This window comes from Salvelinus sp. IW2-2015, linkage group LG6.1 (genome assembly GCF_002910315.2).
Source record: "Salvelinus sp. IW2-2015 linkage group LG6.1, ASM291031v2, whole genome shotgun sequence".
Lineage (NCBI taxonomy): Eukaryota > Metazoa > Chordata > Actinopteri > Salmoniformes > Salmonidae > Salvelinus > Salvelinus sp. IW2-2015.
In genome coordinates this window covers 5,799,414-5,816,255 of record NC_036845.1, presented here as the reverse complement: position 1 = coordinate 5,816,255, position 16,842 = coordinate 5,799,414, and the positions used below count along the sequence as shown (strand labels likewise).

At 41.9% G+C, this 16,842-nt stretch overlaps 2 protein-coding genes across 3 annotated transcripts in view; both read right to left on the bottom strand.

Annotated features, from left to right (window-relative positions):
* znrf2b (zinc and ring finger 2b) overlaps positions 1-16,842 on the bottom strand; it is a 261,841-nt gene that overhangs the window by 112,956 nt on the left and 132,043 nt on the right. The window lies entirely within an intron of this gene.
* Positions 537-15,070, bottom strand: LOC111964927 (sodium- and chloride-dependent transporter XTRP3). Of its 2 annotated transcripts, none has more exons than XM_023988800.3 (11): positions 14,738-15,070; positions 10,891-11,031; positions 10,196-10,287; positions 9,695-9,922; positions 6,745-6,855; positions 6,122-6,363; positions 5,532-5,694; positions 4,642-4,846; positions 3,687-3,846; positions 2,881-3,046; positions 537-2,635 (listed from the first exon to the last, which is right to left on the bottom strand). In XM_023988800.3, exons 1-11 carry the CDS (start codon positions 14,862-14,864, stop codon positions 2,468-2,470), a joined length of 1,803 nt encoding a protein of 600 aa, XP_023844568.1. In that variant the 5' UTR covers positions 14,865-15,070; the 3' UTR covers positions 537-2,467. The 2 variants fall into 2 exon arrangements, with proteins under 2 accessions (XP_023844568.1, XP_023844567.1); XM_023988799.3 differs by lacking the exon at positions 14,738-15,070 and adding an exon at positions 12,990-13,045.

Here is a 16,842-nt window from a genome sequence, read left to right as displayed (position 1 = left end):
CTCACAACCGCAGGCAATGTGTAACCACGCCAGCCCAGGACATCCACATCCGGCCTCTTCACTTGCGGTATCGTCTGAGGCAATGCTGAGGAGAATTTCTGTCTGTAATAAAGCCCTTTTGTGGGGAAAAACTCATTCTGATTGGCTGGGCCTGGCTCCCAAGTGGTGAACCTATACCCTCCCAGGCTCACCCATGGCTGTGTCCTTGCCCAGTCATATGTCATATGAAATCCACAGATTAGGACTTAATGAATTTATTTCAATAGACTGATTTCCTTATATGAACTGTAACTCAGTAAAATCTTTGAAATTGTTGCATGTTGCGTTTATATTTTTGTTCAGTATAGTTCTGTGGTCTATTCATCCAATGATATTATAAAGTACAYAGCTTGTCAAACCAAGCACTTAAAAAATCCAGATTTCATGCCATTGAAATGTGTCATCCTTGCTGGATACTAGCAAGTAGGACTGAATGAAATGCCTGGTTTGCAACAGGCTGGCTGCTGTATGTGTATCTTGTTCAGTCATACCAATGGTTAAAATGTCTTCATGTCTTTAATAATTTCACCATAGAAAATACTACTTATAAAACATGAACACATTATTGTGGTACAACAGTTAAAATAATAATTGTTCACACCAATACTTGGTTCACACTAACACCAACCTGTATTCAACATAATAAACACTCCAAACAGCCTACCCGACCGCTCTGAGGCCTCTGCATGGTCCTAAAGCACACAGTTGCCTCATTCTGTATCACATTCCAATGACAAAACCGGCAGGGGACAAAAATGCAATTTCAGAATGTGGTGGGGCATGTCACCCCGTCCCCAGTGAAAGTTTCGCCCCTGTTATTGTTTCAAATTGTTCACATTAAAAATGCTCACAGTATTACAAAATGTTTGGCAAATGTTTCTGTGATAACCCATACATTTGACTGTAAAAAGAGTAGGCCTACATTGTGTTTTTGTTTGTGAATATGCACAGCACATTGGTGCATAGCCATTGGGCTGTATCCTAAGTCCAGTTGATATGGATTCTATAACAGCAGTGCAACACTACAGTACTTTCTATTTAGAAGAGCACAGAAACTTTCACGCGTTCTGGCAATGTTGCAGAAAGAAATGCTTCCTATAGAGCTGACATGATTTCCAATTCCATTAGACAGAGAATAGTGTATGTTCTACAAAATATATAACTATCTGAACATTCTGTTACATTGCACCCCACTGAGTATGATCCTGGTTAGAAGTCACTGATGGTGGATTGACAACAAAGCCCATAGGTATAGATATGGTCTTGGTCCTGGTCATAGAGATTTGTTCGTTATATGTGAAATTATCAGTATCTTTGCAAACACTATATCACATACAGCTATTGCTACAAGTTGTTATTGGTCATTTGACACCAATCAGACTGTATTCAGTCATAACCGAGTCAGACGAAGGTCTGCCTTGTACATCCAGGCACTCAACATATCTCACAACTCATTGAGTAATCTACAGAATATCTACAGTAAACTAATGGGATACAAAATACTTCACCATAATGACATTTAAGGGAAAAGATATCTTAAACATTTTGTGGAACTTTAAATAAAGAGGGTTGACACACTGTGTCTCAAAAATCTGCTACTGAAAGCTAAACATTAAAGGTCCAATGTAGCCGTTTTTATCTCACTATCAAATCATTTATGGGTTACAATTAAGTACCTTACTGGGATTGTTTTCATTTAAAATGGTCAAAAAGAAACCAAAATAGCTACTAAGCAAAGAGCAATTTCTCAAGCAAGAATTTTGCTAGGACTGTCTTGCAGTGGTCTGAGTGGGGAGGGGAAAAGAGAAAACTAAGCTGTTATATGCAGAGGTTTGGATCTCTCTTTCTTATTGGTCTATTAACTAATTTACCACGCTCCATCCCACCAAACATCTCTTACACTAAAAGGGGATTATAATAATTTTCCCAATTTCACAGTATTATTCCAACCTCATAGCCTGGAAATATGTATAAAACACAGGAAATCATTTATTTTATTTTATTGCACTGGGCCTTTAAACAATGCAATAAACCATTGACAAGAGTATTTGTTCTTTCTTCACTTCTGAAATATTTTGAATGTAGTTCTAAGCCCTGCTCAGAACCACAACTACAAAATACAAAAGTTATCATCACCCAGTAAGTGTTAGTTGCCAAAGGACGACTAGGCCTAATGCTAGGTACAGATCTGGCAGTCTGTCCACCAGCAGCACAGCGGCAGAGCCAGCCTGCCCCAGGGGGAGAAAGAGGGCCTTTGGTTTGTGGTGTGGCATGAACCACCGCACCAGGAGAGTGAGGTTCTGTTAAGACAGCCATGATACGTACGGTAGGCTGTCGATCCTATAACTAGCGGGTCCAGTCAGTCTCAGAGCCATAATGTAGCAGCTCTGCCTTGTGTCACTCCGTCTGTCAAGCAATACGTYGGTCTTTACGCTGACACAGTGCTGACAGTGCGCTCTCTCTTCCCACTGGCCAGGTTCCTCTTCTTACAGTAGGTGTAGAGGGCCGTCAAAGGGATACAGCAGACAGAGGAGGCTAGGAGGAGGCCGATGAAGGCTTGGGCGTAGGGAGGATACTCCGTCACCACAGACTTCCCCTGGAAGAGGGGGAAGACAATAGAACAGGCAGAGATCAACATTGTATCTGGGTGCATGAATAAAACCCGAAGCAGCATATTCTGTTCCAGTACTTTTCTTTCATTCATGTATGACTGGTACAATCAAATCCCCCTTTGGGGATTAATAAAGTACTATCTTATCTTACCAGTTTTTTGGGCCGAGTGCTTGTTAGTGTAATGACAGGGTTATTGATAAGATATTGGAGATAAAAGAGAGGCCTTACCAGTTCTTTGTTCCAGGCCTGGTATGTGGGTGTTCCTCCCTGGATGTAGTTGACGATGTAGAAGAGGAATARTGCAATGAGGAGGATGGGACTGACTCCTGCCAACATGATCTTCCAGTACCAGTTAAGACGATGACCTAACATGTCTTCTACATCCTTCTCAAACCTGGAGAGGGAAAGGTTGCAGGAGTATTGACATGATGACWATGTCGATTAAGGCAGCCCCCCGCACCGCTCTGATTCAGAGGGGTTGGGTTGAATGCAGAAGACACATGCATTCAGTTGTGCAACTCACACCCCTTTCCCTTCCCTAAAATACTTTCATATATTTTGTATGGGCAAAAGACAACCTTGGTATTTTAGTTTAAACATTCATTCAACATTAAAGGAAATTGCTTATATGCTTCATAAACCATTTTGCTTTTAATAAACAGTACAAACCCAACTTAAAAAAACTACAGTACAGCCAAGTCAAAAGCCTGAGAAGAGTGAAAGGAATGKGAGGTATTTGTGGATGATTATGCTAAGTGTTGTTTGGCATTACTGGACACAATACAGCTTTTATGAGGTACTTTTAAAGATTTAACTCTACTGGCTGCTAACACAACTKCAGTAGGGCTACACATTCTCAAGTAGAAACTGTTTCAAATAATGTCAGCTCAACTATTGTTTCTTGGAGAGAAGGTACTATACGACGAGATGTGTTAGTTTTTCTGATTTCACACAGCAAAGGTGATGATGCTTAGAAAGCTTCTGAAATTAGCCATTCTTCATTGTCAATATTGTGCACACACACACACACACACCTTTTGATGCCATATATGTAGCAGACGGTGATAACTTCAATGAGGACGATGAAGAGCAGAGAGAAGGTGGCTCCATAGTCATTGAACATGGTGAACCAGTAGTTCCCAGAGCGGGTGGTGAAGCCCAGGCCAAGCAGCAGGCAGAATAGACACACCAGACCTATAGGATATGACAACACACCTGTTAGTCACACACACCAGACCTACAGGATATGACAACACACCTGTTAGTCACACACACCAGACCTACAGGATATGACAACACACCTGTTAGTCACACCCACCAGACGTACAGGATATGACAACACACCTGTTAGTCACACACACACACCAAACCTAGAGGATTGGCCCACTCAGCCTAGTCTAAGCTTATCTCTGTCCTGGCAACCCAATGGTTGTACCAGCTTCCCCCGATGTTAGGACAGCAGAGTCCCTGCCCATCTTCTGAAAATGTCTGAAAACCTATCTCATCAAATAATATCTTAAATAAGGTAATAAATAAGACATTACAAAAAAACTTTCACTTGTCTTTTCCTACTAGCACTGACTTTGCTGATAACTTCTTTATTAAGAAAACATTTATTTACTACGACTGTGTATATTTAGTTGTCTCACACACACACACACACACACACACACACACACACACACACACACACACACACACACACACACACACACACACACACACACACACACACACACACACACACACACACACACACACACAACAACACACTACACACACACACACACCACACACACCTAACTCAAGCAGCAGGCAGAACAGACACACCAACCTAAAGGTCAAGGGTCAACCCTAACCCTAGCTTCATGTTCACACCTTAGCTCAATTCTTACCCTCAACCACAACCCTAATCCTAGCTTCACGACCACACCTTAGCTCAACCCTAACCCCCTTCCACTCTTCCCCTCATCACCCCTTCTCTCTCACCATTGAGTGTTTTGGTGCTCATGTAGTGGCTGATGAACTTCAAGTCACTGAGGGGGGTGATGACGGCGATGACGTTGCCCAGCATACTGCCCATGCCCAGCAGCAGCAGCATGATGAAGTAGAGCACAGACCACAGCTGAGACACGGGCATGTTCTTAATGGCCTCACTGTACACTATGAAGGCCAGGCCTGTACCCTCAACAGCCTGGGAGGAGGGAGAGAGATCGAGAGAGAGAGAGAGCTTAGTGGATATTCAGTCCTGCATAGTGCAAAAGTGGCTAAAGTCAGTATTTCATTTTTTGCTTTCCTCCATTGGAAACTTAAGTGGGATAGTTTATTAAAGACAAAATGGAAAATCCAGGAGAGCATTGAAAATTAAATATTAACATTAATTGTAACTGCAACAGCCAATGATAKTTGCCACATCTCACTACCACCACCACAGAGTCAAATAAATGTGTATAGATGACATTGAACTATGACTAACGATTAACGATTTATAGAATGGTGAGTAAAGTTTTTATTGCCTCACAGTAAAATTGATTAATTTTGTTGCTACATGATAACATATTGTCAGGAAACCAGAGGTGTATGTTGTTAGATTAAGGGCTCGATTCAATCCATATCGCGGAAGTTCTGTGCTATAGTGCAAACATTTTAAGGTAAGATCGGATTGAGCCGATTTATGCAGCATTTACCCTGAATGCCGTCACCGTGAACGCGGGAATATTGCCTTTAAATTTAAATCTCGCTATATCACAGAACTTCTGCGATTCAGATTGAATCGAGCACTAAGAGAAGTAGTAAATGAAGTTGTCTTATCAATATTTTGCACAAGTTTTCCTTTTGAGTTTATTAGTTCATTTGAGTTGTGTGTCATCATGACCTACCGTGTCTAGTTCAGCCTCTAGGTCACAGGTCTCCAGCCTACCTCCCAGACTGGCAAACTGTTCTGGGTGTGTCCTGTTCAGCTCAGCGATCCAGTGGTTGACACTCTCCAGACTGATGGTGTCCTCTGCTAGATCAAAGGTGTTCAGGAGCAGCAGTCGCACYCTGGGAGAAGAAGAKAAATGTCAGTGTCATGAAAAGGCAAGTGGTGTAGCGCAGTTTCTCTGAACTTTTTTTAGGTGGGGTGGGGGGCCAGGTAACTTCYTGCAATTCTACGCATTTTGCCATGAGGTTGAGAGAAGATTTAGCAGTTTCATAGCTAATTTCCTGTAATTCTAAACATTTTGCCATGGCTTATGACATTTATAAATATTTTGGTTGAGACCTCTCCCTCTCCTCTTCCATCTGTATGTCTGCAGAAACTGCTACAGTCTACAGACGTTAAATTAATTGTATATGTTTGACCTAGAATTGTTTACGTTTGTACTGGATGAGTGCTGCTGGCTGGTGTTACCTACTTCTCTGAATTGAAAGTTCAATGCCAAAGYCATTGAGACAACCAACCAGACCGCGACCCCACCCAGGGCCTCACCTCTCCAAGCAGCTCTCGTAGTTGAAGGTGGCCTTAAAGCCATAGATGGAGAAGGTGACGATACTGGCGAAGATGGAGGTGCTGCTGTTGACCATGGACACGACGATGGCCTGCTTCTCAAAGTTGTTGTTGTACTGGTTGTAGCTGGCAAAGGCGATGAGGGATCCAAAGCCCAGGCCCAGAGAGAAGAAGACCTGAGTGGCCGCGTTGATCCACGTAGTGGGGTTAGCCAGCTGTTCCATCTGAGACAGCAAACACACACACATTAGTAATGGCACACACACATGTGTAAAGCAGGATTAAACAKAACAGAACAATGTACATGAGCTTCCATACCTTGGCTGTGAAAACATAGAGCTATTGCATCTCGTCTATGCCGCTCTGTCTTTGCTCATCCATATATTTATATGTACATATTCYTATTCCCTCCCTTTACTTAGATTTGTGTGTATTAGGTAGTTKTTGTGGAATTGTTAGATTACTTGTTAGATATTGCTGCACTGTCGGAACTAGAATCACAAGCAATTCGCTACACTCGCAATAACATCTGCTAACCATGTGTATGTGACCAATAAGATTTGATTTGATCAATAACATTGTTTCATTCATCTAATCATTCATACCTTGGGCGTGAACATGTACTTTACACCGTTGATGGCTCCATGAAGGGTGACCCCACGGATGAGGTAGATGATGAGGACCAGGTAGGGGAATGTGGCTGTGAAGTACACCACCTAGAGAGGGCAGAAACAGCAGGGGGATTCAGGGTCAAAGTTCAACTATGGTTGCCTGTTTGCCAACACAGATTTGGCCCACTTTTCCCATGGTTTTATAACATTGCTCGCTGAATTTACTGTGAAGTTGTAGGTGAAAGTGAACTTCTTTGTGTATATCTTTCCATCAATTGATAACGATGTTATTACTTTTCTATTATTTCTCTCTGTATTGTTGGGAAGGGCCGTATGAAACCATTTCACTGTTAATCTACACCTGTTGTTTATGAAGCATGTGATGATTAAAATGGGATTTGATTTGATGAACCTCTTTTAGGTCATTTCAGATGAGAGATCAAATCAAAAGCCCCTTGCCAGAACGAATCAGAACGATTCAGAACGAATCAGAACGATTCAGAACGAATCAGTTTTCACGGGACCTCTTGCGTGTTATAATAAAGATCATAGGCAGCTCGTGAGTTTCAAGTTTGGGGAAGYTTACAATTTATCCTACCGTTTCTACCTATCTGCATGCCAGTTATTTTTCGTGGAACAGCTTCATTTAAATAATAACGTTTTCGTTTCTCAAAATTACTCTCAAGTGGTTAATCAGAAAAATTTAAATTAAAATGATAAAAATCTCAATTAATGCAAGAGCACCAGCCTTTGCCACATGGACACATAGATACACTGTGATCCATTGGCAGCTAAAGAAATTAGAACATGGAACTCAGCGTTAGCCTATAGGCCAATGCAGCAGTAGGCCTATAACTTCCATCGTCAACAAAGTAAAATAGGCCTGAGCTAAGTAAAATAGGCCAAAAACAAATTAAAACAGTAGAAAATATCCTGTTGAATTCTGTTTTTTTCAATCGCATTAACCTCTACTCTGCCTGTCTGCCTCCCTTTCTATCTGTCTTGACTTGAGCTATCGCTAGTGAAGTGCAACATTGTTTAAATTTAGCATGTTGGCGTGCTCAGACGTGTGCGCTCCCTCTACGTTATGACAGAGAAACATTCTCATTTCTCACATGGAGCACTCCAAACGAAATACATTGAAAAAATTGACAAAACTCCTAAATAAACCAAAACTTGTTTCTCACAAGTGTAGCAGGTTGTGAACTCTGCAAACAACGTTTCCACTCCAAGAATGAGAACGGTAAATTACTGTAATACATGAATGTAACCAAATGACGGGGATTAACGGTACCTTAATTAGGCCTACTGGTTACATACTGTATATAATGGGGAATTGATCAAAATAAGCAATCAAAGCGAAAACAATTCACACAATAAAACAATGAATGTGCAAGAATTGTTGGAAGACATTGGAGCACATTCTTGAGAGCTGAGTGCATGCATTCTGGAGAGAGACGCAGATGCCCATATTTTCGCCACACACCCGTCCCCTTATTCTTGTCTCAACATTTTAAATGATACTCAAGACACATTATCTTCACACATTTTCGAGGCTTTTCACTGGCATCCGCAACTCAATAATCAGCTAGGTCTATTGCCACGTGCGCTGCCCAATTTGCAGGCTTCCCACATAGGCCTTGGCCTACGCACATGTGATGTGTAACAATCCACAACAAAAATAGATTTGTAAATAAGCTAATGATCCTCTGTGGCTAAGTCAACCTCTCTGGTAAAGTATTTTTAATTATTTWATTTATTTTTATAATTTTGGCAAAACATCAATTTACTTTAGGGGAAGCCAGCATCGAACAGTGCACGGTTCCCTTTCTAATTCGCAAGTGGCTGAAACCAGAGATTTGTATATAATGACGAGATTCTCATCTCCGCACTAACAATGTGAATCGAGTATTGGTCCGACCAGAAAACAGTTCTCTGTTTGTGTTGACACAGTACCCTTTATTTTCACCCTGGCTTGTCTCCTCAGACTCCCACTCTAGATAGTTTTGTAATGAAGTAGGCCAAGGTTTTCATAACTTTCCTATGATGCCCCCTCACTCTCTCACCTGATGTTTTCCTCAGTTCAGTAAAGATCCATTGGATCTGCTTCCCCTTTCCCATCATTCTGAGTTGGCAAACTCTGCAGCCACAAACTTTGATAGTTGTCCATCAAGGCATGGCAAATAAAACAATCTGACCATATAGAATATTGAACTGTTTGTACCTTGTCTCGCCATTACGAATAACTTTCTTGACCCTTTCCTTTGTTATCGAGGTCACCTCTCAGCTGACTGTTTTCCTCTGCTCAGTAAAAATACAGGCAACTGCCAAAATAAAGGAAACACTTGACTAAATGAGGRATACAAAGTATACTGAAAGCAGGTGCTTTCACACAGGTGTGGTTCCTGAGTTAATTAAGCAATTCACATCCCATCATGCTTAGGGTCATGTATAAAAATACTGGGCAGGTCATTCTTTTTGCCACCATGGCTATGCCCCCATAGGATGACAATGCCCCCATCCACAGGGCATGAGGCGTCACTGAATAGTTTGATGAACATGAAACGATGTAAACCATATGCCATGTCCATCTCATTCACCAGATCTCAACCCAATTGAACATTTATGGGAGATTCTGGAGCGGCACCTGCAACAGCGTTTTCACCACCATCAAGTTCTCGTGGAAGAATGGTGCTGCATACCTCCGATAGAGTTCCAGACACTTATAGAATCTATGCCAAGGTGCAAGCTTTTCTGKCTCGTGGTGGCCCAATAACCTATTAAGACACTTTATGTTGGTGTTTCCTTTCTTTTGGCAGTTACCTGTATGATATAGGAGACGATAGTGACCTACGTCCACTAGATTTGCAGCTAGCATGACATACGGGTGCTATAACTGTCTTGACCCTATCCATTGTTCCCAAGCTGACCTCTGATCTCTCACCTTCCCGGTGGACTTGACCCCCTTGACGATGAACAGGTAGACAATAATCCAGGCCAGCAGGAGGCAGAGTGCCTGTCCCATGTGAATCCCTCCGTTCTCCTCGATGGACCCGGAGATGTCCAGGGTCTCTCTGTAGAAGAAGTACTGTGTGGGCGTGGCCCGCTCACACTCCTCCACWTGGCCAGTCAGGTTGCTGTTAACCGGGCACTCTGCCCATGGCAGGACCGACTGGAGCAGAGTGGGAGGAAACAGCACAGGTCAGGTCAGGCACAGGATGTTACAGATAGCACTAGAGAAATGAACTGCGTCTTCTAAGATTCCAAACAAAACAGTCTGTACAGGACCAATAGTGTGCCCTCAAAGCTGAGTGAGCCTGTTGATACATCTGGTAATAAGATTGTAACAAGTTATTGAAGATTGTCTACATTTTATGATTGCATCATACATCTGAATGCAGGTCAAATAATTTWGAATTTTTGACATTGTGAGACTGGAACTAACCTGGAATGAATGAAAGAGGTACCAGAAACTCCATGCATTGATGACGTTGTAATAGAGGCATAGGTACATGGAGGTCACAACACTGGCCAGACCTGGAACCAGCAGAGAGAGGAACAGATACATTTAAACTATAAGCAGATAATAACTACTTTTATTCAAAGTAACTTTAGCTTAGTAAACTATATTTTTCTTCCAGTGTGAAGTAATTGGTAGCTTAAACTATAAACTATATTTTTAGAGTAGCTTCCCCAACACTGTACATTTGACACAAAAGTACTGGCCTAAWTGTAACAAAACCATATACTTAAATATGTGTAATGTGATAAATTATAGGCAAGTTTATGTACTTTATTTAATGGCAATGTTCACACATACATGTGTTGCACTCTATGTGCAGGGTCCTCTGTCCAAAAAAGTATTATTAATAATAATAATAATAATAATAAATAAATAAATAATATATACAGTACCAGTCAAAAGTTTGGACACACCTACTCATTCAAGGGTTATTTTGACTATTTTCTACTTTGTAGAATAATAGTGAAGACATCAATACTAGGAAATAACACATATGGAATCACGTAGTAACCAAAAAAGTGTTAAACAAAATGTTGATGTCTTCACTATTACATTACAATGTAGAAAATAGTTTAATATATATATATATATATACTGTATATATATTCAGTAATCACCCACTCCCCCCAGATAGGGGCTAATAGCTCTCCATGCTCCAATGCTGCCCAGACGCATCTTCTGGCCAATGGCTAACTCCATGTAGAACAGGGGTACCCCCAACAGGACCAGCATGAGCATGTATGGGATCAGGAACCCACCTGAGGACAGAAAAAGGACACACATACAGTATATTTTACCATTCAAAACACCTGCAGTAGCAGAGACAAAAACACACACATCAGATTCACATGACACCCAGTATTTTTTTAAATAATTTTTTATTTATTTCACCTTTATTTAACCAGGTAGGGTAGTTGAGAACAAGTTCTCATTTACAACTGTGACCTGGCCAAGATAAAGCAAAGCAGTGCGACACAAACAACAACACAGTTACACATGGAATAAACAAGCATACAGTCAAAAACACAATAGAAAAAAGAACGTCTAAATACAATGTGTGCAAAAGGCGTGAGGAGGTAGGCAAATAAATAGGCCATAGTAGCAGAGTAATTACAAATTTAGCAACAAGTTAACACGGAGTGATAGATGAAGCAGATGATGATGTGCAAGTAGAAATACTGGTGTTCAAAAGAAGCAGAAAAGTAAATATAACAATATGGGGATGGTAGGTAGATGGGTGGGCCTATGTACAGCTGCAGCGATCAGTTAGCTGCGCAGATAGCTGATGTTTAAAGTTAGAGAAGGGAAATATAATCTCCAGCTCACGATTTTTGCAATTCCTTCCATCATTTGTAGCAGAGAACTGGAAGGAAAGTGCGGTCGCAAAGGAGGTGTTGGCTTTGGGATGACCAGTGAGATATACCTGCTGGAGTGCGTGCTACGAGTGGGTGTTTGTTATCGTGACCAGTGAGCTAAGATAGAGGCGGAGCTTTACCTAGTATAGACTTATAGATGACCTGTAGCCAGTGGGTTGGCGACGAATATGTAGCGAGGGCCAGCCGACTAGAGCATACAGGTCGCAGCGTGGTAGTGGTATAAGGGGCTTTGGTGACAAACCAGATGGAACTGTGATAGACTGCATCAGTTTGCTGAGTAGAGTGTGTAGGCTATTTTGTAAATACATTCGCCGAAGTCGAGGATCGTAGGAATAGTCAGTTTTACGAGGGTATGTTGGGGGCGTGAGTGAAGGAGGCTTTGTTGCGAAAATAGGAAGCCAATTCTAGATTTAATTTTGGATTGGAGATGTTTAATATGAGTCTGGAAGGAGAGTTTACAGTCTAGGCCAGACACTTAGGTATTTGTAGTTGTCCACATATTCTAAGTCAGAAACCTTCCAGAGTAGTGATGCTAGTCGGGCGGGCGGGTGCGGGCAGTGAACGGTTGAAAAGCATGCATTTGGTTTTTACTAGCGTTTAAGAGCAGTTGTAGGCCACGGAAGGAGTGTTGTATGGCATTGAAGCTCGTTTGGAGGTTAGTTAACACAGTGTCCAAAGAAGGGCCAGATGTATACAGAATGGTGTCGTCTGCGTAGAGGTGGATCAGGGAATCACCCGCAGCAAGAGCGACATTGTTGATATATACAGAGAAAAGAGTCGGCCCGAGAATTGAACCCTTGAAAATGTGTTCWCATTCTTAATAGTTCTATTTCATTTACATAATGAATGTGGTCTCGGTCCTTGTATTCTGTGAGAATGCTGTTCATTGACCACAGCTCAGCATTCAACACCATAGAGCCTTACAAGCTCATAACTAAGCTCAGGACCCTGGGACTGAACACCTCCCTCTGAAACTGGAACCTAGACTTCCTGACGGGCCGGCCCCAGGTGGTGAGGGTAGGCAACAACATATCTGCCATGCTGACCCTCAATTTAATATTCAATATTTATTTATTGTTTAGGTGCAGCGCATAGCCACRCAGTYGTGTGGCTACAGGAGGGGACTAAACACGCACTCCTGAGGGGCCTCCTTGTTGAGGGTCAGCATGGCAGATGTGTTGTCTGCTTCACCCTATACAGYGCGTTGAGTGCGGTCTTAGTGCCAGCATTGGTTTGTAGAGTATGATTTCATACTGATGAGGAGGATGAGCTGGCCAATCAGTGGTCTACTCGCATGCTGGCTATGCGCTGCACCTAAACAATAAATAAATATTGCTTACCCCCGCCATGCATTTGACACAAGTATGGAAAACGCCACACATTTCCCAGTCCAACCGCGTATGATAGACACGCCAGGCCAAATTGCATGGGATTGTCCCACTAAGCATCTGACCGCAAGGCCCTGCAGAGGGTAGTGCTTACGGCCYAGTATATCACTGGGGACGAGCTTCCTGCCATCTATACCAGGTGGTGTCAGAGGAAGGCCCTAAAAATTGTTCAAGACTCCAGCCACCCAAGTCACAGAATGTTCTCACTTCTAACGCATGGCAAGCGGTACCGATGCACCAAGTCTGGAACTAACAGGACTCTGAACAGCTTCTACCCCCAAGCCATAAGACTGCTAAATAGTTAGTTAAATAGTTAACGAAATAGCTACCCAGACTATCTGCATTGACCTTCTTTTTACTAACTCTTTTGACTCATCACATACACTGCTGCTGCTCTTTATTATCTATCCTGTTACTTAGTCACTTTACCCCTACCTATATGTACATATTTAGCTCAATTACCTCGTACCCCTGCACATGGACTCGGTACCCGTACCCTGTGTATTTAGCCAAGTTATCGTTACTCTTTGTGTATTTATTTCTTGTGTTATTACTCTCTGCATTGTTGTAAAGGGCCCATAAGCATTTCAGCATAAGTCTACACTTGTTGTTGATTTGGTACTCAATGAGGAAATAGCAACAACAAAAAATGTACTGTCTGTTTGAGATACAAGTTTGGGTTTTTGAAGTGTATTTTATCCAATTTATGCTTTGGACATAAATACGAGTATAGGATTAGACAAGAACATTATTTGGGTTTGAGTTAACACAATATTAACTTTGAAGTGTTTTATTTTCACTGGACAGTTACATTAAGGCAATAACTCTACAATAATAAATACAGAATAACTCTACTTGCATACCACACCTGTATTTATGGAATGGACATATTGGCCTTAAAGCAACAGAGGCATCAAGGAGTCTCCTGAATGTGAACATTTTCTATGAATCTATGAATGGAAGAACACATCATAACACCTGTTGTAAAACCTTGCAATCAGTTGAGACCATTAAAAGCGAAACGCAAAAGCAAATGTTAATCCATTGTTATTCTGTGATAAACAACTGGGCGCGTTAAGGTTTAAAAATGGGATCTGTATCAATCCAAACTTTAGAGTGGAAAGCTATTTTATGCGTGCGCTTTTGAAAGCTCCTTTATGTATGCGCTTTGGTACATGCATACCCTCTGTTTTTGAGGGGACTAACGGTTCTCAATGACTTATGGGGAGGAATATGAAAAATACGAATTGAACTAAGTGAGATAATTTTTTTAAACCATTGCACATTTCCTGCACCATTAACWTTTAGAGGAAGAAAACAAAAGTCTGCACAGTAACACCTTCACTCACTAGAAATGTTTAACAAGGTGACTGACTCTAACCAATATAGTAATTGTTCAGATTCCATGTAACACCCAGGGTAAAATAATAACTAACCCATTCTACAACCGCACAACATCAGTGCGCCATTGCGCATGGATAAAGGTGAATAAATTGGGCACTGACTGGCTATTCATATAGCCTACATTACCACTTTTAATCAGTAAACACTAATTGTATTCATTAATTTTACATGGTGTCCAATATTGCAGTTCTATATTTAATCAAAAATAACTGTTGGCCTAAATGTACAATATATTATGGATTAAACCATAAATTAGGCTATGCGCTGCACCTAAACAATAAATAAATATTGCTTACCCCCGCCATGCATTTGACACAAGTATGGAAAACGCCACACATTTCCCAGTCCAACCGCGTATGATACACACGCCAGGACAAATTGCATGGGATTGTCCCACTCTGCTCTTGCGGCGTCCTTCCCCATCGTTGCGTCCTGAGCACACAATCAAGCCAATTTTCAGGTCTGGTCGAGTCGGTGGCAGTGCGGTGCCAGTGAACAACCTTGACAGTCAGCCAGCCTAAGTCTGAAGTAGCGGGAGTAGGGATGGCACTCCTGTCTGGATAATAGAACACATCTAATGACAGCGTCMTATGGGAAACAGGGAACGTGTTTCAACAGGAGGCTGTATGAGTCAGACACATTTGCAATGGTTGAAGAAATACCATGGAGTTTATAGAACGCTTGCCCATTCTAATGAGGTCCCCCAATTTGAGAGGGAGGGCCTAACGTTTTAAGTACTGTAGGCATAGGCTAGAGAGTTTACATAACCCAGGTGAATGTTTGATTTTCACAGCTCTTCTTAAAAACCGGAGCTTATAAGCCTGTCATAGAGACAGTGGACCATCGCCAATACCTTTTATATTCCTTAGGGTAAGCTTCAGACAGCATGTGTTTGCTTTTGTACAATGGACTTCACAGTGCAAGATTCAGTGCTGGAAATAATGTATTTATTTTCCTTTTTACTGTTCATACAACTTCAAATGTAGTACTGGAGTCCGATGTGCAAAAACAGCACAACCAGTGTTGAGGTGTCAATGATTCAAATAGCTGTTTTCTGTAAGAAGTCAATCTGTAAGGCACATTCTTCAATCTAACAAGGAACATATCCATTACAGTTTTATTGCATTTAAATTAAAAAGCAATGCAAAGGAAAAAATAATCATGAGAGAGCGAATATTGTACACGTAAAAATGAGTGAATATACAGCATCACACACAGTGACAACACAGTACAAATAAAAGGATGAAAGATAGAACCGAAAGGAAAAGGAGACAATCAGAGAGAGAGTGAGAGAGGAAGTCCTCCAGAGGTATGTCCTCGCTGACCTTGTGTCTATCTACAGATTTCCCTGAAACCCCCTCTAAAGAGCTATGGCCGGGAGCAAATAACGTACAGTCCTTTCACAAGAGGGACAAGTATAGTACACTCTGACATTAGCCTAGAGAGTTACATTGCCTCAATCGCAATGGTGTTGCTCTACTCCAACACCATCACCATCATCAAGTTTGCAAGTTTACTGATGACACGATGGTGGTATGCTTGATCACCGACGACGATGAGACAGCCTACATGGAGGAGGTCAGTGACCTGGCAGTGTGGCGCTGGGACAACAACCTCTCCCTCAACGTCAGTAAGACCAAGGAGCTGATCGTAGACTACAGGAAAAACATTTTGGGAGGGAGGCGAGCACTCTCCCATCCACATCAACAGGGCTGCAGTGGAGCGGGACGAGAGTGTCAAGTTCTTTGGGCTCCAAATCACACATACAGTCACAGTCATGAAGAAGGCGCGTCAGCACCTTTTTGTCATGGGCTCTCCTCAAAAAGTTCTACAGCTGCACCATTGATAGCATCTTGACTGGCTGCATCACTGCTTGGTATGGCAACAGCACCGTCCTCGATCGTGGTGCGGACAGACCAGTACATCTCTGGGGCCGAGCTCCCTGACATCCAGGACCTCTATATCAGGCGGTGTGAAAGGAAGGCCCGGAAAATCATTAAAGACTCCAGCCACCCAAGTCATAAACCATTCTCTCTGCTTCCGCACTACAAGCGGTACCGCTGCATCAAGTCTGACACYAATAGGCTCCTAAAACACTTCTATCCCCAAGCCATAAGACTGGTAAATAGCTAACAAAATGGCTACTAGGACTGTCTGAGTTGTCCCTTGTATTTATCTATGCACACTCACAGGACTCTACACACTCACACACAGAYACTCCAACAAACACAACATGCACACACATTTATACTGACTCCACACACACAAACGCACACACACTCACATATAATCTTCATTTACACTGCTGCTACTCTATTTATCATACATCCTGATGCCTAGTCACCTTAACCCTAAACATACAGTGCCTTCGGAAAGTATTCAGACCACTTGACTTTTTTCA